General features: G+C 36.4%; 1 protein-coding gene across 17 annotated transcripts in view; it reads right to left on the bottom strand.

Moving 5' to 3' along the window:
* The window catches only part of CEP112 (centrosomal protein 112), a 452,281-nt gene that overhangs the window by 298,650 nt on the left and 128,617 nt on the right, over positions 1-25,014 (bottom strand). For all 17 annotated transcript variants that reach the window (XM_070227014.1, XM_070227013.1, XM_070227007.1 and 14 more), the window contains one exon: positions 20,556-20,635. In XM_070227014.1, the coding sequence (XP_070083115.1) occupies positions 20,556-20,635 (80 nt within the window). The remainder of the gene's footprint in view (positions 1-20,555; positions 20,636-25,014) is intronic.

Here is a 25,014-nt window from a genome sequence, read left to right on the forward strand (position 1 = left end):
AGAGGCCAGCCCCGTGGCCTAGTGGTTAGTTTGGTGCACTCTGCTTTGGCAGCCTGGGTTCACGGGTTTGGATCCCAGATGCAGACCAACACCACTCATCAGCCACGCTGTTGTGGTGACCCACAGATAAAATAGAGGAAGATTAGCCCAGATGTTAGTTCCAGGCTAATCTTCCTCAAGCAAAAAAAGAGGAAGATTGGCAACAGATGTCAGCAATCTTCACCAGCAAAAAAAAAAAAAAAAAAAAAAAAGTGGAAAATAAAAATATTAAAATATCATCTAGTAATAAGTGTTATAAAGAAAATTAAGGAAGTAAATGGTCTGAGACTAAGACATACATTTGTAAATCATTGCTGTAAGGATGGTGTAGAATAATGGTTTCTAAAGCTGTGATCTTGGATTGCATTGTCTCAGGGGAGAATCTAGAGTGAGTGGAGAATAGAATGAACATGCAAAGAAGACCGAGTGGAAGGAAGAAAATCAGGAGGACATGTGCCATAAAGACTGAAGAGAATGTTATAATGAAGGGAAACTAAACAAAATCTAGATTGGAGGTCACTGTAACCTTGGAAGAAGTTTTGTTAACAGGAGGAAAGAAGCCAGACTGGATTGGGCTGAAGGATGGAAGAGGAAGATGAGGAAATGGAGGCAATAAGTAAAATAACTCTTTAAGGAAACCTGAGTATGAAAGCAAAGAAGGAAAAAGGATCAAGGATGGGGGGGGGCAGAATTGGGGTTGAGAAAGGGGTTTTTAAGATGGATACTTACTCTCATCTAAATGTTAAAAGGACCAATGCAATTGACAGACAACAAAGGGGTCTTGAATTAGACTACATACTGGAAAAACACACGGTAATTATGAGAGGAGGCAAAGAATTAGTGGAAGGATTGGTACAAGGGACACACTTTATAAGTTAACAGAATACAAGCAAAGAAGGGTTTAAAACAAGTATGTTAATGAAATTAAAAACAGTATTTTGGTTTGGAGCTGCAAGAACAGAAATAGTACCAATTTTACATGTAATTAGTGACAGGTGACTGGAGAGGCGGAGGAGGTGTTGACAAAGGCTTCCCTACATATTCCACGAACAAACAGCGTCAGGAAAAAGAAAACAGGGATAAAAGCTCAGAAGGAGCTGACTGTGGTCTATTATATTAATAAAGCATATATCGATGGTGTGAAAATCAAAGAACACTCACGGCAAAGAGAATATGATGATTTTCTGGAGTTAAAAAAAAACATTTGGGAGATCTGAGTCCGCCTTTGATTCACTTATTAATTTTGCAGAAAGCTAACAGCATTACACTGCTCGGAGGTCATACAGCTTTACAAGGCTCACTATCCTCTTGAAAAAGAGGCAAAAGACTACAAAGCAAGCTGAGCTCAAGGACTTTTTTTAAATCAAGTCTCAAGGTCATGAGAAGGTCCTGTGTATTTAGATTTTAGTCACACAAACTAATCTATAATTGAATCTACAGCAAATCACAATAATTGATTCCAAAAATGATGACGCCAATTTACCATAAATTGTTTTTATTATGCAATGATAAAAAGCACGGGAGTATACATATTACATTTCAAAAAGAATTCTACCCAAAAATAAGTTAAGAATAGCTCTAGTCTTCATATACAAAATGACATCTGTCTAGCATCGCCTGAACAGTCTCTCTTAAGTGCTCACTAAAATGCCTAGAAAGAGAAAGAGGGGGAAAAACGAAAAAAATCCAAATAAGAAGAACTTAGATAAACAAACAACCCAATTAAAGAACCTGGGAGAAATCTCTAATGAATACAAAGAAAATGGAAGGAGACCGATAAAAAATATGTGTACAGGTCCACCTGAGAGCAAATCTCAGTTGATCTCAGGAAACAGAACCTGAGAAAAATGAGGTAGGAAGACACTTTCTTCCTCCTCAGATCAAAGATACTATGTCTTAAAAAATCAAAAGTTTTGGTAGCTGGGATTCTTCTGCATGGCAGGGAACATCAGAGTAACACCTACTGATGTTTCATATACATCCACTCAGAGCCAGTAACTCCCAGAAAACATCTGGGTTGAGAGTAAAGGAAGAATGGTGGTGTATTGTATGCAGGGACCTGTAATTTCCACAGCTAAGTAATATAGATGGATACCAAACGAGGAAGACACCTGAGTTCAAAATAAACTGAGAACTAGAGCATGCACACTCCTTCAGAAAAACAGAGAATCACCACATAGGTTAGAAAAAGCATCCCATCAGTAAAGCAGTTTCTACAGGTGACATTTTCCTAGAAACCCTGGAACTTCACTGACAGTTGACAAATAACGTTTTTATCCAGCTGCAGATCTTCAAGAGAGTGTGAACATTATACAAGTCGACAGGGAGCAGAGACAGGACAATCCACACCAAAAACACATAATACAATCATGTCAGATGGTATCTACGTAAGTGTGCACACAGTAGAACTGCAATAAGTGTTTGTTAAATAAATAAAACATCAAGACAGACAAAATTTACCCTGTCGAAGACTGAGTAACAAGGTAGAAAAATACCAACAGGAGTCTGAAAGTTATTGCAGAACTTGGGAATAGAAACCAGGAAAAAGAAGCATTCCAGATACACAAAAGAAAAATCTACTGTCAAAATGATCTAATACAAGGTCAAGAAGAAAATATCAGGAAAACTGAGAGGTATCTGAATGATAAAAGACAGTCTCTATGAAATAGGGGGTAAAGTCTTAAAAATTATATGAGATAAAAAGAATACAATAAGATTAAAAATAGGGAATGATTAAGATAAAGAAGGGATAAAAAAGAAAGAAAAAATAGAGGGGAATAAAAATTCATAATGGAAGGGGAAAAGAGCAGAAATGTAGGTGCAGAAAATCAAATCAAAGATGTTATAAACTATCTTAAACATATACCGAGAGGACAAAAAAAACCCAGATAAAATATAAGAGAGAACAATAGAAATATGAAGGAATGACAAAAGATACAAAAATGGATATGGAAAGAGGAGCTAAAAAATAGAAAATAAACAACTTAATAAAGATGTTGAATAAAAGATTCTGGAGTGTAACAGACAAATCTAGGCCAGAGACAAGGATGTGAAATTTACTAAATACATAGTATTTGAACCTAGGGGGCTTAATGAGATCACTCAATAAGTGGGCGTAAATAAAAAAGAAAAGAGGGTCAAGGATTGAACCTGGGAAACTCTAAAACACAGAATCCTGGTGTAAAAGGAAGTCTCAGTTCAAAAGAGATTAAAAGGAGTGCCCAATCAGTTAGGTAGAAAACGATCAGATGCTTCTGACACCATGAAAGCATAGGAAAGAAAGAGTTTCAGGAAGAAGAAAAAGAACTCCAAACTAGAGAGGGTTGACCAGGAGGCCCCTCCTTCCACAGACACACTGAATGTACAGCTACACACAGAGTAATTAACTCCAAAGGAAGTCCAGAAACTAGCTGACTAACTCCTATACAAGGCCTAGCTCTGATGGCCAATGGGAGGGGGTTGGGGGAACTTACATTTATGAGTCCCACAGGACTGTAGCAAACAAAGAACAGTTCTTAATGGGCACAGGAACAACCTGTGCCTATACACCTGGGCTACATCAAATCAGGTAAGAAAGGCTGAGACACACTCTTGCCATAAACACCACCCCTGGTGTAGTGCCACATACTTGGGAAGGAATTCCCAACTCCCAGCTTCTCCCTGAGGAGCAAAATGTTTGGACTCCACAGATACAGAAAAGATAAGGAGAAAGGAATCAAAGCATACCACTACAGAAAAATCACAAAGGAGGAGAACAAAGAAATTACCAAACAATCAGAAAACAATTAACAAAATGGCAACAGTTAGTCTACAACTATGAAAAATTACTTTAAATGTAAATGGATTAAATATTCCAATGTAAAGACATAAAAATGGTGAATATATAAACAAACAAGACCCAACTACATGCTGCCTACAAGAGACTCATTTTAGCTTTAAAGACACATATAGACAGAAAGTGAAGGGAAGGAAAAAAGATATTCCATGCAAATGGAAACCAAAAGAGAGCAAAGGTAGCTAGACTTATATCACACAGAACAGACCTTAAGCCAAAGACCATAACAAGAGACAATGAAGGTCAATATATAATGATAAAGGGGTAAATTCATCAAGAGGATATAACATTAGTAAATATTTATACAGTCAACACAAGAGGAAAGAAATACATAAAGCAAATATTAACAAATCTGAAGGGAGAAATACACAGTAATACAATAATAGCAGAGATATTAATACCCTACTTTAAAGAATGGATAGATCATCCAGAGAGGAAATCAATAAGGAAACACTGGACTCAAACTGTGCATTAGATCAGATGGACCTAACCAACATTTACAGAACATTCCATCCAACAGCAGCAGAATACACACTCTTCTCAAGTGCACGTCAAACTTTCTCCAGGACAGATCAAATTTGGGCCACAAAACAAGTCTTAATAAATTTAAGAAGACTAAAACCATATCAAGCATCTTTTCCAACCACAATGGTATAAAACTGGAAATCAATTACAAGAAGAAAACCGGAAAATTCATAATTACGTGGAGATTTGCTACTGAACAAACAATGGGTCAAAGGAGAAATCAAAAATATCTTGAGACAAATGAAAATGGAAACACAACCAAAACTATGGGATGCAGCAACAGCAGCTCTAAGAGGAAAATTTATAATGATAAATACCGACATTAAGAAAAACCAAAGATCTCAAAAAACCAACCTGAATTTACATAAAAAGTTGCTCAATAACACTAATCATCAGGGAAATGCAAATCAAAACCATAGTGAGATATTACCACAAACCTGTTAGAATGGCTATTATCAAACAGAATTTAAGAAGAATAGGTATTAAATCTTCTTTGAATGTTTGATAGACTTCACCAGAGAAGCCATCTGGTCCTGGACTTTTGTTTCTTGGGAGGTTTTTGATTACTGTTTCAATCTCTTTACTTGTGATTGGCCTATTCAGATTGTCTGTTTCGTCTTGATTCAATTTTGAGAGGTTGTATGATTCGAAGAATGTATCCATCTAATTTGTTGGCATATAGCTTTTTATAGTATTCTCTCATAATCCTTTGTATTTCTATGGTGTCCACTGGAATTTCTCCTCTTTTATTTCTGATTTTATTTATTTGAGCCTTCTCTCTTTTTTTCTTGTGAGTCTGATGCTTCCTAAGTGTTTTTTTTCTTTTACTTTTATAATCTTTTTTTTTTTTTTTTGCAAGATTGGCCCTGAGCTAACATCTGTTGCCAATCATCCTCTTTTTTTTTTTCTCCCAAAGCCCCAGGATATAGTTATATATCCTAGTTGTGAGTCATTCTAACTCTTCTATGTGGGACCCTGCCGCAGAATGGCTTGATAAGCAGCATGTAGGTCCTCGCCCAGGATCCAAACCAGCGAACCCCAGGGCGCCGAAGTGGAGCACGCAAACTTAACCACTTGACCATAAGTCCAGCCCCTTCCTAAGTCATTTTATGAGGACAACATCACCCTGATGCCACAACCAGACAAGGACAACACAAAAAAGGAAAATTATAGGCCAACATCACTGATGAACATAGACACAAAAATCCTCAACAAAATACAAGCAAATCAAATACAGCAATACATTAAAAGGATCATACACTATGATCAAGTGGGATTTATTCCAGGGAGGCAGGGATGGTACAACATCCACAAATCAATCAATGTGATGCACACAAAATGAAGAATAAAAATCACATGATCATCTCAACAGATGCAGAGAAAGCATTTGAGAAGATCCAACATCCATTTATGATAAAAACTCTCAATAAAATGGTATAGAAGCAAAGTACCTCAACATAATAAAAGCCATATATGAAAAACTCACAGACAACACTATACTCAACAGAGAAAAACTGAAAGCCATCCCTCTGGGAACAGGAGAAAGAAAAGGGTGCCCACTCTTGCCACTCTTATTCAACACAGCACTGGAAGCTTAGGCAAGAAAAACAAATAAAGGGGATCCAAAGTGGAAAGGAAAAAGTAAAACTGTCACTATTTGTGAATGACATGATTCTATATATAGAAAATCCTAAAGAATGCACAAAAAGACTGTTAGAAATAATTAATAAATACAGTAAAGTTGCAGACTACAAAATCAACATACAAAAATCAGTTGCATTTCTTTTTTCTTTTCCTGCTTTTTCTCCCCAAATGCCCCAGTACATCGTTGTATATTTTAGTTGTGGGTCCTTCTAGTTGTGGCTTGTGGGACGCCACTTCAATGTGGCCTGATGAGCAGTGCCATGACTGAGCCCAGGATCCAAACCAGTGAAACCCCGGGCCACGGAAGCAGAGCACGCAAACTTAACCACTTGGCCACGGGGCCAGCCCCTCAGTTGCATTTCTATATACCAATAACCAACTAGCAGAAAGAGAAATCATGAATACAATCCAATCTACATTCAGAACAAAAAGAACAAAATACCTAGGAGTAAATTTAACCAAGGAGATGAAAGACCTATACACTAAAAACTGTAAGACATTATTGAGAGAAATCAAAGAAGACATAAGGAAATGGAAATATGTTCCGTGCTCATGGATTGGAAGAATAAAGAGAGTTAAAATGTCCATATTACCTAAAGCAATCTACAGACTAAATGCAATCCCAGTCAGAATCCCAATGACATTCTTCAGGGAAACAGAACAAAAAATCCTAAAATTTATATGGAACAACGAAAGACCCCAAATAGCCAAAGCAATCCTGAGAAAAAAGAAAAAAGTTGGAGGTATTATACTCTGTGAATTCGAAATATAATACATAGCTATAGTAATCAAAACAGCATGGTACTGACAGAAAAACGGACACACAGATTAATGGAACAGAATTGAGAGCCCAGAAATAAAACCACACATCCATGGACAGCTAATTTTCAACAAAGGAGCCAAGAACACACAATGGAAAAAGGAAAGTCTCTTCAACAAATGGTGTTGGGAAAACTGCACAGCCACATACAAACAAATGAAAGTACACTATTATCTTACACCATACACAAAAATTAACATAGGGTAAAGAGTTGAATGTAAGACCTGAAACCATAAAACTCCTAGCAGAAAATATAGGCAGTACGCTCTCTGACATCAGTCTTAGCAGCATCTTTTTGAATACCATGTCTAGTCAGGTAAGGGAAACAAAAGAAAAAATAATCAAATGGGACTACATCAAATTAAAAGGTTCTGCACAACAAAGGAAACCATCAACAAAACAAAAAGACAACCCACCAACTGGGAGAAAATATTTGCAAATCATATATCCAACAAAGGGATAATTTCCAAAACATATAAAGAACTCATGCAACTCAACAACAAAAAATGAACAACCCAGTTAAAAGCTGGGCAGAGATATGAACAGACACTTTTCCAAAGAAGATATACAATGGCCAACAGGCACATGAAAAGATGTTGAACATCACTAATTACTAGGGAAATGCAAATCAAAACTATAATGAGATATCACCTCACATCTGTCAGAATGGCTATAAGTTACAAGACAAGAAATAACAAGTGTTGTAGAAGATGTGGAGAGAAGGGAACTCACACACACACTGCCAGTGGGAATGCAAACGGGTGCAGCCACTATGGAAAGTAGTATGGAGATTTCTCAAAAGCTAAAAATAGAAATATCGTATGATCCAGCTATCCAACTACTGGGTATTTATCCAAAGAACATGAAATCAATAATTCAAAAAAATATATGTATCCCTATTCACCACAGCATTATACACAATAGCCAAGATGTGGAAGTAACCCAAGTGCCCATCAACAGATGAATGGATAAAGAAGATGTAGTGTGTGTGTGTGTGTGTGTGTGTATATATATATATATAGGAATACTACTCAGCCATAAAAAAATACAAAATCATACCATTTACAACAACATGGATGGACCTTGAGGGTAGTATGCTACGTGAAATAAGTCAGACAAAGAAAGACAAACACCGTATGATTTCAGTCATATGTAGAAGAGATAAACAAACACACATAGAGGAAAGAGAACAGATTGGTGGTTACCAGAGAGGAAGTGGGTCGGGGGAGGGCAAAAGGGTGAAGGGGCAAATATGTATAGTGATGGATAAAAACTAGTTTATTGGTGGTGAACATGATGCAGTCTATACAGAAAAAGAACTATAATAATGTACATCTGAAATGTACATAATGTTATAAGTGAATATGACCTTAATAAAATAATTTTTACGAAAAGGTAAGAGGTAATGAGTGTTGACAAGGATGTGGAAAAAAGGGAACCCTTTACACTGCTGGTGAGAATGTCAACTGGTATAGCCACTATGGAAAACAGTCTGGAAGTTCCTCAAGAAATTAAAAATAGAAACACAGTCACCCCTGCGTATCCACGGGGATGGGTTCCAGGAACCCCAGTGGACACCAAAATCCACAGATGCTCAAGTTCTTTATATAAAGTGGCGTAGTATAATGAATACAGTCGGCTCTCTATATCCACAGATTCTGGTTACATTTAATTCTACCTTGATATAATTAATTTAATTCTAGTTACATAAAATCTAAGATTATTTCATACATGTTAAATAATTTCTTCTCACTCCCCAATGCTAAACAATATCTAGGTTGTTAAAGGTAACATTATAGGCAGATATGAAAATCTGACATATTTCGATTGAATAATACATTATAAATTGTATCAGTTCTTAATTTGAGTAATAATAATAATAATAGGAAAAAATATATTGAAAATTTACACACTCAATTGGTCTTTAAATTCATATATTCTCAAAACCAACATCACATCTTCTTAATAGGTATCATGAGTTACAGGCTACTTTTATATTACAGCGGAACAGTTTTATAATTAATGTTCCAAGACAACTTTTAAAAAGCACAAATCTGTTTTATAAACAGAAAAAAATTCTTACCAAGGTGACTCTGCAAAGAGATTTTCATTTACTTATTAAGCATAGAGATCTTTAAATTGATTATTCAAGTTTGCAGGCTTCCTTTAGCTTCTTTCCAGAGAGCTCCTTAATTCAAATTCTTTTCCATTTTAAAGTATGTATCACCATTAACTCCTTGAGATATTTTTTAGCAACCTTACAAACAAAATGACCAAGCCACAGTTCCTCACTTCAGCAATGTATAAAACTAAATTTAGAATTATACTATTCAGCTATACTTTAAAATTCCTACATAAGATTGATTTAACCTAGCTCTTTCTACCAAAATACAAAATTCAAGCTCCTGGGCTAAACTGGAAGGTTATCTGCTTTTAACGCAACTTCATCCAAATTGTTGCAGTTAGGCAATGTTCCATTTAAAAAACCTAATCAAAATGTAGTCCACTCCCTTTGAATAATCACAAGATTGTTTAGTATTCCATCTGTCTTCTTTTAAGATTAGTTTCTAGTAAATAAAAATATAATAACACTGTCATTATAACTTTGCAGTTTTATTATCTTTACTCTAAGGCATTCCTATTTGAAGATTAATCCCTGTTCCTACTAATATTATAAATGTTGATTTATAACAACAAACAAGCAACCAAAGATAAATGAAAGAGATTTAAAAGAACCTTATAGGAATGCTTTCCCACTTATGTTTAAAAATATAACTTCTTTAAAAATATAACTTTAGGGGTAAATAATCTGTTTTCCACTTTAATGGGAGATAATAAATATTATGTATATTGAGCAAGAAAAGACTGTGTTTTTTAAAAGCTATATGTCAGCTTGTTGGAAAAATAACACCTCAAAACTGTTTCATAAATTTCCTCATTTTAAACAAAACTATAGATAAGGCCAGGCAAAAGAAGTGGTGCTGCTAATTTTTGTATGAATAAATAATTTTACAGAATGACTTTCAATAACCAGATGGCGAACTTGCTGAATCTCAGTAGCATTAAGAGATGGCTGCAAAACAGGTCAAATAAAAATATAATTCAAGAACGTTCTAAATTACTTTAGAAAACATCAAGAATTTTTTCTAAATATTCTATGTGCAAGTGAAATTGTACTTGTAAAAGCAATGGGATATTAAAATATTATTACACATTTTTTTTAAAAAAACAACAGCTACCATTAACAGAAATCTTTAGTGGAGGGAGGAATATTTTAAAACTCAAAAACATAGTAAAATAATTCCTTAAGAAATTTTCACTTTTTTTCTATACTTGTAATACTTGTTCAATTAGCTTATAACCACCCATTTACCAACTAGCAGGTCCATGAATCAGATCACTTGTGTCCTAGATCCTCCTAAAGAAATGAAACTGATATAATGACTATGTTCTCAGAACACAGAGGTTCAAAACTACACTAGGGGAACGTAAAAGTGAGGAAAGGCCTCCAATAACCTCTTCCCTTTGGTCCAAAACCAACTGGAATCCCCATTGACTTCATTTGGTTCTTTGAAAATGCCACTGAATAGTCTAAAGGTCTATCCTCCCCACATATGCGCCTTAGTTGGCAGAAAATAAAAATTAGATGGAGGTATATTTCTAACAGAAATGTGTTTATCAAAAGAAATATAACAAGAATGTTCATACCAGCACTATTAATAATACCCCCAAACTAGACACTGCCTAAATGGATACTGACAGTAGCATGGATAAATATATTATAATTATGTTCACTTTAAAATACTTTTCAACAAATGAGAATGAATAAACTACAATGATATGCAATAACATCTCACAAACCTAAATGTTGAGCAAAAGAAGCTCATTTCTCTCTCCTCCCATCCAGAGTACTGAATCATGAGCTGCATGATTAGTGAGCAAGAAGAGGCTGGGAGAACAGTAGACAGGACTCTCAGAAGGCATTAAAGGGACAGGGATCCTACTAAATGCATCCTAGACTCCATCAAGGAGCCTGCCCATGAGCTGCTGGGAATGCCCTACCCACAGACCCCCAAACAGGCCCACAGCCACCCCCACACTCTGTGTACCTTACCTACACACCCCAATCCTGTGGTCAGCTCCCTGTGTGTGCTCACAATGGTGGCAGCCAGAGAGAGCCTTAGAAGATGGCAAGTGAGGATGTGCAGAAAGCCAGTCTCAATATGAGGGCCAGGAAGAGACCATGAACTTGAGCTTCAGCACCACTTTTGTAAAGACAAAAGAGAAGCTGTAAGCACTTGGCCTGATATGTTGCAGGATTGAGAAAAAGCATACAAGCTTAAGAATTCTGCCACAAGAGGGAGGAAAAATCATGGAACAGGTGTACTTACTCTGAAAAAGTCTCAGAATAAGTAGCAGGGCTAAAGGAAGGTACTTCTCTCCTAAAGGCAGTTAATAAAGACCCCTACTAGACGACTGCTACTTCACATGTGAGGATAGCAATGTAAAACTTCAAGGAAACATGACACCTCCAAAGGATCACAATAATCTTCTAGTAACTGATCCAAAGACACAGAGACCTGTAATTTACCTGATAAAGAACACAAAATAGCTATTTTAAGGAAACTCAATGAGATACAAGAAAACACAGAAAGACAATTCACTGAAATCAGGAAAACAACACACAAACAAAATGAGAGGTTTAACAAAGAGAGGAATCATAGAAAAGAACCAAACAGAAATTCTGTAGTTGAAGAATACAAAGAGTGAAACGAAAAGTGCAATAGAGAGCATCAACAACAGAATGGATCAAGCAAAAGAAATAATCTGTGAGACAGAAGATAGGAACTTTGAAATTACCCAATCAGAAGGAAACAAAGAAAAAAGAATGAAAAAGAGTGACGAAAGCCTGTGTGAGCTATGGAATAACCATCAAAAGAACCAATTTGTGAATTATTGGAGTTTCAGAAGGAGAAGACAGGGAGAAGGGAGTAGGAAGCTTATTTAAAGAAATAGTGGCTGAATTATGGAAAACAGTATGGAGGATCCCCAAAAAATTAAAAATAAAACTACCATATGATCCAGCAATTCTACTTCTGGGAATATATGCAAAAGAAACAAAAACACTAATTCAACAAGATATCTACACCCCTACATTCACAGCAGTATTATTCATACTAGCCAAGACATGGAAACAACCTAGGTATCCATGGACAGATGAATGAATAAAGAAGTTGTAGTATATACAGACAATGGAATATTATTCAGCCATAAAAAATGAGGAAATCCTGCCATTTGTGACAACATGGATGGACCTTGACGGCACTATGCTAGGTGAAATAAGTCAGACAGAGAAATACAAATACTGCATGATCTCATTTATGTGGAATCTAAAAAGAAAAGAATCCAAACTCATAGAAAAAGAGATCAGATTTGTGGTTACCAGAGACCAGGGGTGGGGGTAGGGAAAACTGGAGGAAGGTGGTCAAAAGGCACAAACTTCCAGTTATAAGATAAATAAGTACTAGGAACAAAAAGTACCACATGATGACTATAGTTACCATTTCTGTATGATATGCATGAAAGCTGTTAACAGAGTAAATCCTAAGAGTTCTCAGTACAAGGAGGAATTTTTTTTCTTTTTTTTCCATTTCTTTTTAGTGTATCTATATGAGATGATGGATGCTAAATAAACTTATCATGGTAATCATTTTATAATATACGTAAGTCAAACCTTTATGTTGTACTTCCGAAACTCATACAGTTATGTATGTCAACTAGGTCTCAACAAAACTAAAACAAAATTAAAAGTAAATTAATTAAATTAAATTAAAAAGAAATAATAGCTGAGAATTTCCCAAATCTGGGCAAAGATTTGGTTTAAAGACTCAGAAAAACTCTTAGAAGGAAACATAGCAAAAAAGCTCCTTGATGTTAGATATGACACCAAAAGCCCAAGCAACATAAGCAAAATTAATAAATGGGACTACATCAAATTAAAAAGCCTCTGCACAGCAAAAGAAACAATCAAAAAAATGAAAAGGTAAACTATGGAATGGGGGAAAATATTTGCAAATCATATATCTGATAAGGGGTTAATATCCCAAATATATAAAGAACTCATACAAATCAATAGCAAAAAAACAACTTGATTTAAAAATGTGCAGAGGAATTGAAAAGACATTTTTCAAAAGAAGACATGCAAATGACCAACAGATGCATGAAAAGATGCTCAATCATGAGGGAAATATAATGAGATAGCACCCCACACCTGTTAGAATAGCTATTATCAAAAAGATGAGATAACAAGCATTGGTGAGGATGTGGAGAAAAGGGAACCCTTCACACTGATGGTGGGAATGTAAACTGGTACGACTACTATGGAAAACAGTACAAGAAATTCCTTTCTTTAATAAGAAATTAAAAATAGAACTACCATATGACCCAGCAATCCTACTTCTGAGCATATATCCAAAGGAAATGAAATCAGGAACCTTGAAGAGATATCTGTATTCCCATTGCAGCATTATTCACAATAGTCAAGCTATAGAAACAACCTAAGTGTCCATCAACAGGTAAATGGATAAAGAAGATGTGGTGTGTGTGTGTGTGGGTGTGTGTGTGTGTATATATATATGTATAATGTATATATATACATAATGGAATATTATTCAGCCATAAAAAAGAAGGAATCCGTGCCATTTGCAACAACACGGATGGATCCTAATGGCATTATGCTAAGTGAAATAAGTCAGACAGAGAATGAAAATACTGTATGACATTCCTTATATGTGGAATCTAAAAAAGCCCAACTCATGGAACTGGAGTAGAATGGTGGATATCAGGGCTGGGAGGGGAGAGGAGTAAGGAGTTGCTTGTTAAAAAGTACAAACTTCCAGTTAGACGATCAAGAAGTTCCAGGGATCTAATGTACAGCATGGTGATTACAGTTAATAGTACAGTATTATATACTTGAAAGGTGCTAAGAGAGTAGATCTTAGATGTTTCACCACAAAAAAGAAATGGTAATTAGGTGAGCTGATAGAGGCGTTCGCTAACGCTTAGGTGGCAATTATTCTGCAACACGTAAGTGTATCCAATCAATGTGTTGTACACCTTCAACTTACACAACGTTGTATATCAATTATGACTCAATAAAGCTGGAAAAAATTTAATAATAAAAGTTAAACATCTTTAAATTTGTGTCTTCTGAATCATGAAACTGTATTTAAAAATTCAGTATTTATACTTCATGTTTGCATTTACTCAACAATCTATGTTACTCCTACATGGAATAAAAATATAAAACCGTGTAACTTTTCTGTAAGCATATCTCTTGGAAATTATTTGTGAAAGTTCATCCTGACTCTGAATTTTAAAAAAGGTGCTTAGATGAGACTGAATAGTTCCATAGAAGCTGTTTTTCCTGGAGGCTGTATTTACAATCTTCAACACAGACTCATCGCCTTCAGAGTCATTGTCTCTTGCATGGCCTATTACTGTAGGCTCATCTCCCTTATCGTCCTGCATCTAAGTTCTTCTTATCCTGCCAGGATAATCTCCCTAAAGTGCAGTTCAGGCATAAGATTTACCTCCCTTGAAATAGTACAATATTTAAGTATTGGGACAAGCAGTCTCATGCACACAGTCTTTCGGCCCCACTCAGGTACATAAGAATGGGCCTTGGGCTTGCAGCACTTCCTTACCAAGAGATGAAGAGCCCACAAAGCCTCTGCTGGCCTTGTCACCTTGTGTGGGGATACCTTTCCCTGGATGCCCTTTTGTCTTTGCTTGAAGTGTGTGCATCACACGGCCCCTGGCCAACCCCACTGTTACATCTCTGCCAGGAGAGGACAGGCTCTTTCTACTGCAGCTCAGGAGGGGTAGACAAACTGCTCTGCATCAGCCATCAGGAGAGAGTCGTTGCCCTTGGGGGACCGACGCCCACTACTAAAGCTGATCTTGCTGTCTCCTCCCTGTGTAAGTAAAGCGTTGTTCTATTCAGCGCTTGATCACATTGTGTTCATGGAGACTCCAGTACGAAGACGCAGTGAGCAGAAGTGTTTGGACTTCTACTCCTGGCGGCTGGCATTGTGATGGTCTTTGCTATCCCCCATGTAGTTTGAGTCTTCCCTAGGGATGGGTAACCAGTGCACGATGCCTTACTCTCTTGAAAGTGATAACCAGTGCATGGTAATCTGCTCTGCCATTAGGAATCAAACTATGTGTGCTACAATCAGATTCAAGTTTACAAAACAAGGTCACTAAATTAAAAGTGGAAAATGAACCTGTGTATTACTATCTATGCACTGCAAACTCCCACAAGAAGAAAAAAACTTAAAGCATGTCTAAAATGTACCATAATCATCCATGAAGAATATCTTCTATTTTCATTAAAAATATCCTAATTGTACACTTATTAGAAAGCTGCATTTCCTATTCTGTGTTCCATAGGCCTCCCAAGAGCCTCTCTTAAAATGCTGTGGCAGTGTCCTTCCATTCCAGGTGGGAAAAATTCTCACTTGCTAAAAAACAAAAACGTCAACCTCATCACCTATCCATTTATTATATGAAATACATAAAAGCTTTTTTAAAATACTTAGACTTCAGATATTTCCAGAGACTGTCTGGGTTCATAGCCTGCTCCACCTCATGCCAGCTAAGTGATCTGGGACAAGCTGAAAGTATCTCAAGACCCTGAGATATTTTACTTGTCACTTCTTGTAATAAATTAAATATGTCTATGTATTATAAATACAGGAACTACTTACTTGCTGAAATAATCTCTAATAGGAATTACTATTATTTATTTTTCCTAAATTCACTCATTGTTTAAATCATATAATCCTGAAAGAATTTCAAACTCATAGTGTTGTCGGGAATCAGCACTACGAAAAATCAGCAGCATTCTAACAGTTCTAGATAGAAATTCCATGATGAAAATAAAATTTTGTATTTAAATTCCTAAGATTTTTTTCTCCAAAAAGAAAAGGTGGGTAGCTTTAGAGACACTGTATTAGGTCGGCCTCTGGAAGAAATAACAGTGATTTTCATCCTGCATACCTGAACAGAGAAAAACATTATACAAAGGAGGAACATGATGCAGTTTGAACATCTGAGTCCACAGTAACCAACGAAGGGAAAACGGATAGAGCAGTAAGATGATGACAAGGTCCTCAGGCAACTGAGTTTTAAAAAGAAGTTATTGGACATACAAGGTTAAGCCGACTGATTCTGGACTTCCTATAAAAAGCCCTAACTCTTGAAACAGGGACTGAAACACTTCATTTATTTCTTCATTACAAAATTTCTACTTTTACAAACAATGCAACAATTCTAACAATAGTTCAATAGAAGGAAAAATAACTATTTTATATTAGGTAAATAAAATAAATCAAGAATATCTGATGTAATCAACTGAAGCAGGAAAAGCACACCTAACTTCCAGAGAACATCACACAGTAGTCACCGGAACAGCGCCCTCTGTATCGTAAGCACTAATCTCTATGGTACTATCTTAATACACTGACAGATGGTGTGCTATGCAATACAAAACCTGTGTGGCCGTGTACAGCGGCCAATGCAGAGACCTTGCCTGCTTTGTCCAGCACTTTCTACCCAGTACCAAGAAAGTTCCTAGAACAGAATACATGTTGGGAGGAATTAATAAATTAATTTGATTAAAATCATGTATAAGTCACTGAATAGCTGCAGGAGAAGTATAAACAAAATAAGTGATGCCCCCAAGAGTTGTACATTCTTCATATAAAAGTACACAGTATGTCCAAAAGTAAAAAGAGCTTAAAATCCCTATCTTACATTCTGTATGAAACTTTAAACCTAGAATGTACAACTCCCTACATACTTTAATTTTCATATCACATACCCTAGGAAAGAGTCAAAATACTAGCACACAGGCTTAATACAAAAGAATCAGCTTGTGATATTTAAGTAACATAAATTCCTTGTGAACAATGTCTGTTTCAAAAAAGGATATAGCTGTAGAATGGCACAAAAGAAGACCCGAACAAATGGAAAGGCATATCATGTTCTTGCATAAAAAGATTCAACATTAAAAGATGGCAGTTCTTCCTCTCTTGAACCTACATACACTTTCAGCAACAATAACAAAACGACTAATGGGTTTTTTAACTAGACAAGCTAATTATAAAGCTCAAATGGAAAAACATAAACAAAAAAAAGGAGGATTCTGAAAAAGAACACCACAGCAAGACAAGAAGTCCTATTAGATATTAAACATTATTTTAAAACTGCAGTAACTAAAAGGGACTGGTGCAAGCATATCCAGATCTCTGCAGAACAGAAAGTCTAGAAACAAATCCAATGATAAAGGTGCTAGAGCAGAACTCTAATGAGGGAAAGGCTGGATTATCAAACAAATGACGTTGAGGTAACTGGGCAACCATCTGACAAAAAACAAAAACAAGAGGATCCATACCTCACAACCTACCCTGGACACACTCCAAATGCATCAGTTTTAACTTTTAAAATCAAGCCATCCACATGCCACAAGACAAATGGAAGGACTTTCTTCCTGTGTTCATCAGTAGCAGTTGCTAGTGTCGTGGAATGGATTCTGACTCCCAGCGACCCTGTGGACAGCAGAGCGGAGCCCTGCCCGGTCTTTTTGTGCCCTCCTTTCACCTTCTGGCGCTGTACCAGACAGTGCTCCATTGCAATTCATAGGGGTTTCATGGCCAATTTTTTCTCAAGGTGGGCGGCCAGGTCCTTCTTCTTAGTCTGTCTAGTCTGGGAGCTCCCTGAAACCTATCCTCCATGGGTGACCCCGGTGGTATTTGAAACACCAGTGGCAGAGCTTTCAGCATCACAGCAACACGCAGCTGCCACAGTATGACAATGACAGACGGGTGGTGTGGTTCCCTGACCGGGATGCAAACCCGGGTCCTGTGGATGACAGCACCCAATCTTAACCATCACACCACCAGGGCTGGCATTCATCGATAGAGAACTGGTAAAATAAATTATATCAAACATAAAATAGAACAAGGAAGCTCTTTATGTCTTTATATAAAACAATCTCCAAGATATACTGACAAGTAAAAACAAAAAAAAAGAAAGATGAGGATACATGTAGAGTGTAAGGAGAAAAGACGATGGGAGAAGAATACTTATGCTTGCACATGAAAGGAGACAAGGAATTGTAACACTGCTTCTCTCAAAGAGGGGAAAATGTGCAGCTAGAGGTCTTGTATGGAAGGGGGGCTTTTCCCAATACGCTTTTTTTCTCATCTTTCTGATTTTTAAACACAAGACTACATTACCTAGCTTTAAAAATTATTTTTAAATTGTAGGGGCTGGCCCAGTGGCTTCAGGGTTAAGTTCGCATGCTCCACTTCAGCGGCCTGGGTTCACGGGTTCAGATCCTGGGTGCAGACCTACACCACTCATCAAGCCATGTTGTGGCAGCATCCCACACACAAAATAGAGGAGGACTGGCACAGATGTTAGCTCAGCAACAATCTTCCTCAAGCAAAAAGAGGAAGATTGACAACAGATGTTAGCTCAGGGCCAATCTTCCTCACCAAAAAAAAATGTAAGGGTACAATTGGCCACTGTTTCACTTTTCCGTACAGTATATTTTACAGCAAGTTTAAGCAAGAGCAAACGTAACAGATATTTCTAAATATTTATATAATCAAATATCTTATATATCTACATTTTATATATTAGATAAATTTGCAAAAAGTCAGCTAAACATATGTTTCAGGGTTATAAAGTAATTGAAACAAAAATTCAAAATAATAACTGAAAAGTACACTAATGGAATATCCAGTTTTCACGAGATGCCTCTTTTTAACAAAAATGTGTGATTAGTTTGTTTTAGTAATGTCAAGAGGCCTCTGGCCTGAGAGGTTAGGGCCCATATTTGAATTTGTTTTCTCTCTCTGTTATTTTTTTTTAAACCCGGTTAAAGTTTTATCTGTGGTGTATACATTCAACTACAGTCCCGTATACATACATATGTACATACAGTGCTACAATCAAAACAACATGTTTTAGTTAAATAAGGGTTTGCTTCCTGTAGGGTCATTTATAACCATATCATGCAAAGACCAATATTATCATATGTTCTAGTGAAATTACCACTACATAATTTCAATACTAACTGAAAAACATAAGGCTTCTATATATCAGTGTCAGGGGAGAAATAGTTACACTGTTTACAATTTGACAATGGAAAACAGGTAATATGGATCAGAACAAATCTATTTCAAGGCAGTTTTGTATTTTACTGCCAAAGAGGAGTTTGAGAAAGGTAGCAATTGAAAAGATGACCTTGGAATGTTTCACTGAATACCTAAAAATTGACAATTTATGCAATATCTCTGAACAATGCTTTATTATTTTTATAGTACCGAAAACTTAGAAATCAAATTTGGTAAAGACAGAAGATTGAAAAAGGAAAAAACTAAATCTATACTATCTACGTCTGTAGTTTACAGATTTTAACTCCTCAGAAAAAACCATATACTTTTTCAGTATATCCTTCAAGAAAGCAAGAATGCTCTAGTTTTGTCCTTATTCAAGTTGGAGTGTAAGATACAGTTATTTGACTTAATAGTTAATGAGTATCATAGCTCTCTTCTGATTTCATCTCATTCATACGTGCTGCTGTGAACAAAAGTAAGAGTAAGTCCTCGTGTAGATTTTAAAAAGCGATATCCTTTGATGCCATCATACATAAATTATTTTAAGATGCTCTGTTCAGCAACTCAGCCAATACATTTTCCTAACAAGCAAAGTGAGGGTGAGGGAATGGTTACGCAATCTTCCCAGGCAGAATTTGACACTGAGTTTGTTTGATCTTGGGTGTGCTTTTTGGCCTTTCTGTAAGTTACTCCTGCTTGGAGGTTTGGGGAAGCAAGAAAAATGGAATTATCCGATTCTCTTGGAGTTAGCTAGACATACTGCACTCAAGTAAGTGTCCCTTCTTAAATCGCTTTCTTGGGCCAGGTACCCTGTTGACTTTTCTCCTATTAAAGTTCTTATCACTCTGTAGTATAACTGCCAAAGTTCTTGAATATCTTTCCAACTGGACTATAAGGTTCTTGGGAAGGGACTACACATTGTCTGACACATGGTGGGAACTTAATATATACTGAATAAATCAATGTTTTCCAGCAAAAACCGCAACATAAAACTTAGTGATAAGTAGAGCCTAATCAACTTAGTAAATGAACAGAGAAGAAAAAATCTAACACTCCAATCTGTCTATGTAAGTATTATATCATGAGACAAAACCCTACCAATGCCTGTATAGTAGTCCATTTCCAGATTTAACGGCTAGAACATTTATTACCCAAATTTTTCAAAATAATCTACAGAGGAATTTCCAAATGTCCTAAGACCTAAATCTTGTTGTTGTTGTTTTAATCTGTTTTCATTTAAGAGGAAGAAAGCATCTGAAATCACTAAGTTCTATTTTCTTACATTCCTATCACTTAAAAACAGCTGAAATGATTTTTCCTTTTTTAAAAAGATTTATGGCTAGTAACAAAATTCTGAAAATACAAGTTCATGATGGAAAACCGACTCAAATATAACAAGGCTATTATAAAAAATATGAGGTTTAGGTTCTAGTTACTTAACTTGGCTCACGGTTTAGAATAAGAGTATTTTTTAAGTTAAGTATATTATAATTTTACTCACTTCAAAGCTTCCTCCAATTTTTGGATTTTCTTTTGAGCATCTTCTTTTTCTTTATCTAGTTCACTCTGCAAGTCATGAATCTGCCATGACAAAGATATGCAAAATTTACCAGAGTACAAGTAAAGTTTACTTAAAGGAGAACTACAAACAATGAAGCAGTAATCTTAAATCCATTTTTAATATAAAATTAGACTTAGATATTTCAAGATAGAGACTTGGTGAGCCATAACCATTTACTATATAATTATTTCAGTACCAATTTTCTGGTCAAAGTTAATAATTGTCTGACTCTACCTGCATGTGGATTCCCTGTAAAACAAACTGATACGTAAGAAACTCAAAAAGAAAGCAATCACTTTTGAATTTTTTTAAAATTACAGATTAGCCAAAGGAAAGGAATCTCACAAGATTCAGGAGAATACAATAAAAAATGTGTCTCTATTCCCCAAACACGTACAGCTTATGATGAAATAGCCTTCTCTTCCACTGTTAGGAATGATTCGTAAAAGCATTTACAGAGTTGGGGAGAAGATCCCCCCACCATAAGTATCTCTTGACTAAATATGGCATCCTTTGAATAGATGAGGTGGCAGCACAAATAATGAGCGCTAAATGAAAATTTCTCCTCAGAGAAAGTTCTTCACATGCAAACGCAGATAAGCGCACCCAACACGGACATTATATGGATCTAAAAACAGGAAAGGAAACTTTGGTACAGCTGGAAGGAAGGGGAGGAGTCAAACAGCAGCCATGGCTCCACATACATGGCAAGTGAGGGTGCAGAGCCCAGCCAGCACGTAAGAAAACTCAAGTCACTTAGTAGGGTGGGGGTACCAGCTAACCTGCTGGCAACCCAGGTGAAGCTGAACGTCTAACTGATGGGTACGGGGAACAGGGGAGTAATGACAAGAACAAAACCAACAAAACACACACACACACACACACACAATCACAAACCTTTTCAAAGACTGAATCACTGCTAGCTAAAAATACCTGTAGTCAGCTATTTACATTAGTTTGGACAGAGACCTATTTAACTCAAAAATCCCATATTCTTTGGTCTTTTCCTTTTATAATTCTCTTCTATTTTTTTCTCTTGCTGTCTTAGTAAAAATAAATAAAATAAAATGCTTGTAAACTGAAAGTAGAGAGAAATTTTGCATGAGAGCATCAAAAAGCTTCTACAGGCTGCTATGATGGCAATCACCAAGGTGAGAAAAAACTGAGAAACAGAGAGGAACACGCACGGTAGCAGGGAGGGTGGACTATGGGAGAATTGGGAGATGTCCTCCATATTTTAAATGGTTAAATCAAAACACTTACAAATAGTTATCTTAGCAGGAAGAGAAAGAGCAACTAACTTGCCTTGCAAATTTTTTCCACTACAATTATTCTACATTACATGTGGAAAAAAGTTTATCTAAAATTTTCCCAGATTCAAGACCGAAATTACGGTCTTACTTCTCTTGGATCCCGAGAAACACTTGGCACACAGTAGGCATGCGAAATTGGATCAATAGGGCAACAGAAGCATCATTCTAACACTGATCTGGTTTTTTAATGTAGAGAATCAAAGGATTAAAGCCCCAAAATTCAACTCAGAGATGACCTAATGAGGACATTTTGGAAACATGTTTTTATATCAGTAAATCCTTTCTTGAAATGAAATTTTCAGTGAAAATCCAAACACCAACTTAAAAACACAAAGAAAAACGAATCTTTCTTGGGAAGAAAGTCAATGGGAGAAACTAGCATCCGCTCAGTTAACGTCTCAACTGTTACTTTCAGTGGTGTCACTCATACATATTCACCTATCCTTTTGCTTTAATCTTTCTCTGTTAATCAATTTAAGTCTCTTGTAAATATCATACAGATTTGGCTTTTAACTCAAATTATACTTTTTTTTTTTTTAAAGATTGGCACCTGAGCTAATATCTGTTGCCAATCTTCTTTTTCTTCTTCTTGTTCCCAAAGCCCTTCAGTACATAGTTGTATATTCTAGCTGTAAGTCCTTCTAGTTCTGCTATGTGGGACACCGCCTCAGCGTGGCCTGATGAGCGGTGCCATGTCCACACCCAGAATCCGAACTGGCTAAACCCCAGGCCGCCAAAAGGCAGTGCGTGAATTTAATCACTCAGCCACGGGGCCGGCTCCTACATTTTCTTTTTTCAGTAGGTGAGATTATTGGATTTATTGCTATCACTAAAATATTCTTATTTATGGAATTTCTCTTTATGCTTCCCAGTTTTTTATGTTCCTTTTTTACACGGCTTTTTTTGTTGTTCCAAACCCTGCCATGTCCTGATAGATTGATAAACAGAAACAGTTTTTAATTTCACCAGTGATACTATATAGACTCCACAATTATTTTTAACCTATAATTCTCTAATATTCAGCAAGTAAAACATTAACTTCTGTGTCCTAGTTTTTAAGTAATAACCTGGCACATGTTTACTTCTCCCTCTCCTATCCTTTTTAGTTTTCTTTTAAATGATCTGAGAATGTGGATCCAGACAGCTATTTTAACCTTTTGTTAACTTTACTTCCCTTCTCTCAAGAATTTTTTGACATTTGCATTGTTTTATATCACGTACACAATAAACATTTAAATTCATCTCTATTTTAGCTAATTTTGGCATTCACCACTACTCCTTTTTTGTTCTTGAGTATTTTTTGTAGTTTGGTTTTGATTTGAGTTTTTGCTTATCCTTAGGTTTATTAAAGTACATCATCAGTAATTTTATTTTCAAAAAGAATATCTGAGTGATATATCCCTGAGGCTTTACGTATTCAAGAATGTCATTCTGTTGCCTTCCCCTCCGAAGGAAAGAGTGTGTATAAGATTCTTGAGTCACAACATTTTGGCCTAAAAACAGAGCATATGTCACTCTATTGTTTTACGACATTAAGATTTGCAACATCTCTCTGATACAGGGAGAATCTTCTAAACTCTCATAAACAGACCTTCAGAAAAGTTTTCTCCTATCTTCATTTTTGTGTTAACTTATTCTGAGCCTCTTTTCAGGAATATCAATTGTATAATACTGGTTTTTCTATTTTCTGCCTTAATATCCATCTTCTTTCTCAAAATTTTTTATTCCTTGCCCTTTTCCTTTGCAGTCTGAGAGATAATGGCCTGTCCTTCATATCACTGATTTAATTCTTTACAACATCCATCCTTCCCCAACCAACTTGTATGTGGATTTTAAAACTACTATTAGGTTTTTAGGGTCTTTACAATCCTTCCCATGACAGTACCCCATTTTCACCTCATCCTTTTCTTTCCTTATGATATCTGTTCCTCTTTCATAGAGATCATATCTTCTGGTATTCTACTGATGAATTTCTTCATGTTTTCTTTTGGAGTACTCCATTTTCAGAAGAAACTCCTTTCTCTGAGTCTTCTCTGTAATGTTCTCATTCTTTTGCTCTACAGTATTTTTCCACAGACCCCATTTTGGCTTTTTTCTCCTACTCATTCTTAAACAGTGTATTATCTGTTCAGGTTTGGTGCTTGGCAAAAAATACAGGGGGCATAACCTTGCCTCTGTTTCATGTCTCCTAGCATGATCTCCTCCCAGGAGCTGTAGTTAAAATCCAGTTCCCAGAAATCCCCAGGAGGGTTTGGGGATCTCTCCTCAGGAGGAGTTTTCTCCACAACCCACTCCTTCGGTACTCTGGAAGAAGACATTACAAGGAAAACTAACAAGGAGTTGCTATCAGAGTTATGGGCGAGTCAACAGTATTTTACATATTGGGACTGTACCTCCAACGGACTGTGCTACCAAAGCTTCCCCTCTATTTCCTGCTCAGGTTTTTTCTGGGACTCAGAACTCCCTGTATGAAAGCATAATTGAGATTTAACCCTTTAAGTTAAAAGTTCAAAATATTACCCATTTTGGAAAAAACCTATCTAAAATTACATCGTGATTATGAGTGCAAGCTCTGGAGTCGGAGTCCAGCTGCATGGGTTTTTAGCCCCACCCCTTCCTCTTTATTTTTTTTTGAATATTGGCCCAAGCTAACATCTGTTTCCAATCTTCCTCTTTTTTTTTGTTCCTCCCGAAAGCTTCAGTACATAGTTGTACATCCTGGTTGTAGGTCATTCTAGTTTCTCTCTGTGGGATGCCACCACAGCATGGCCTGAGAAGCGGTGTGTAGGTCTGGGCTCAGGCTCTGAACTGGCGAACCTCAGGCCACCGAAGCAGAGTGTGTGAACTTAACCACTCAGCCACAGGGCCAGCACCCCCACCCCTTCTCAAGTCACTTAACCCTCTGTGCCTCAGGTGCAACCTCTGAAAAATGGGGACAACAGTGAGAATATAAACAAGATGATGAGTTAGTAAGTTACTCCATGTAAAGCTCCTATAACAATGTCAGGAACATAATAAATGGGCACAAATGTTAAAAGATTATCATCATTGCCCTCTTAGATTGAACACTCTCTACACAAACACGT

Source organism: Equus caballus, chromosome 11, assembly GCF_041296265.1.
Source record: "Equus caballus isolate H_3958 breed thoroughbred chromosome 11, TB-T2T, whole genome shotgun sequence".
In the NCBI taxonomy this organism is placed as follows: Eukaryota; Metazoa; Chordata; class Mammalia; order Perissodactyla; family Equidae; genus Equus; species Equus caballus.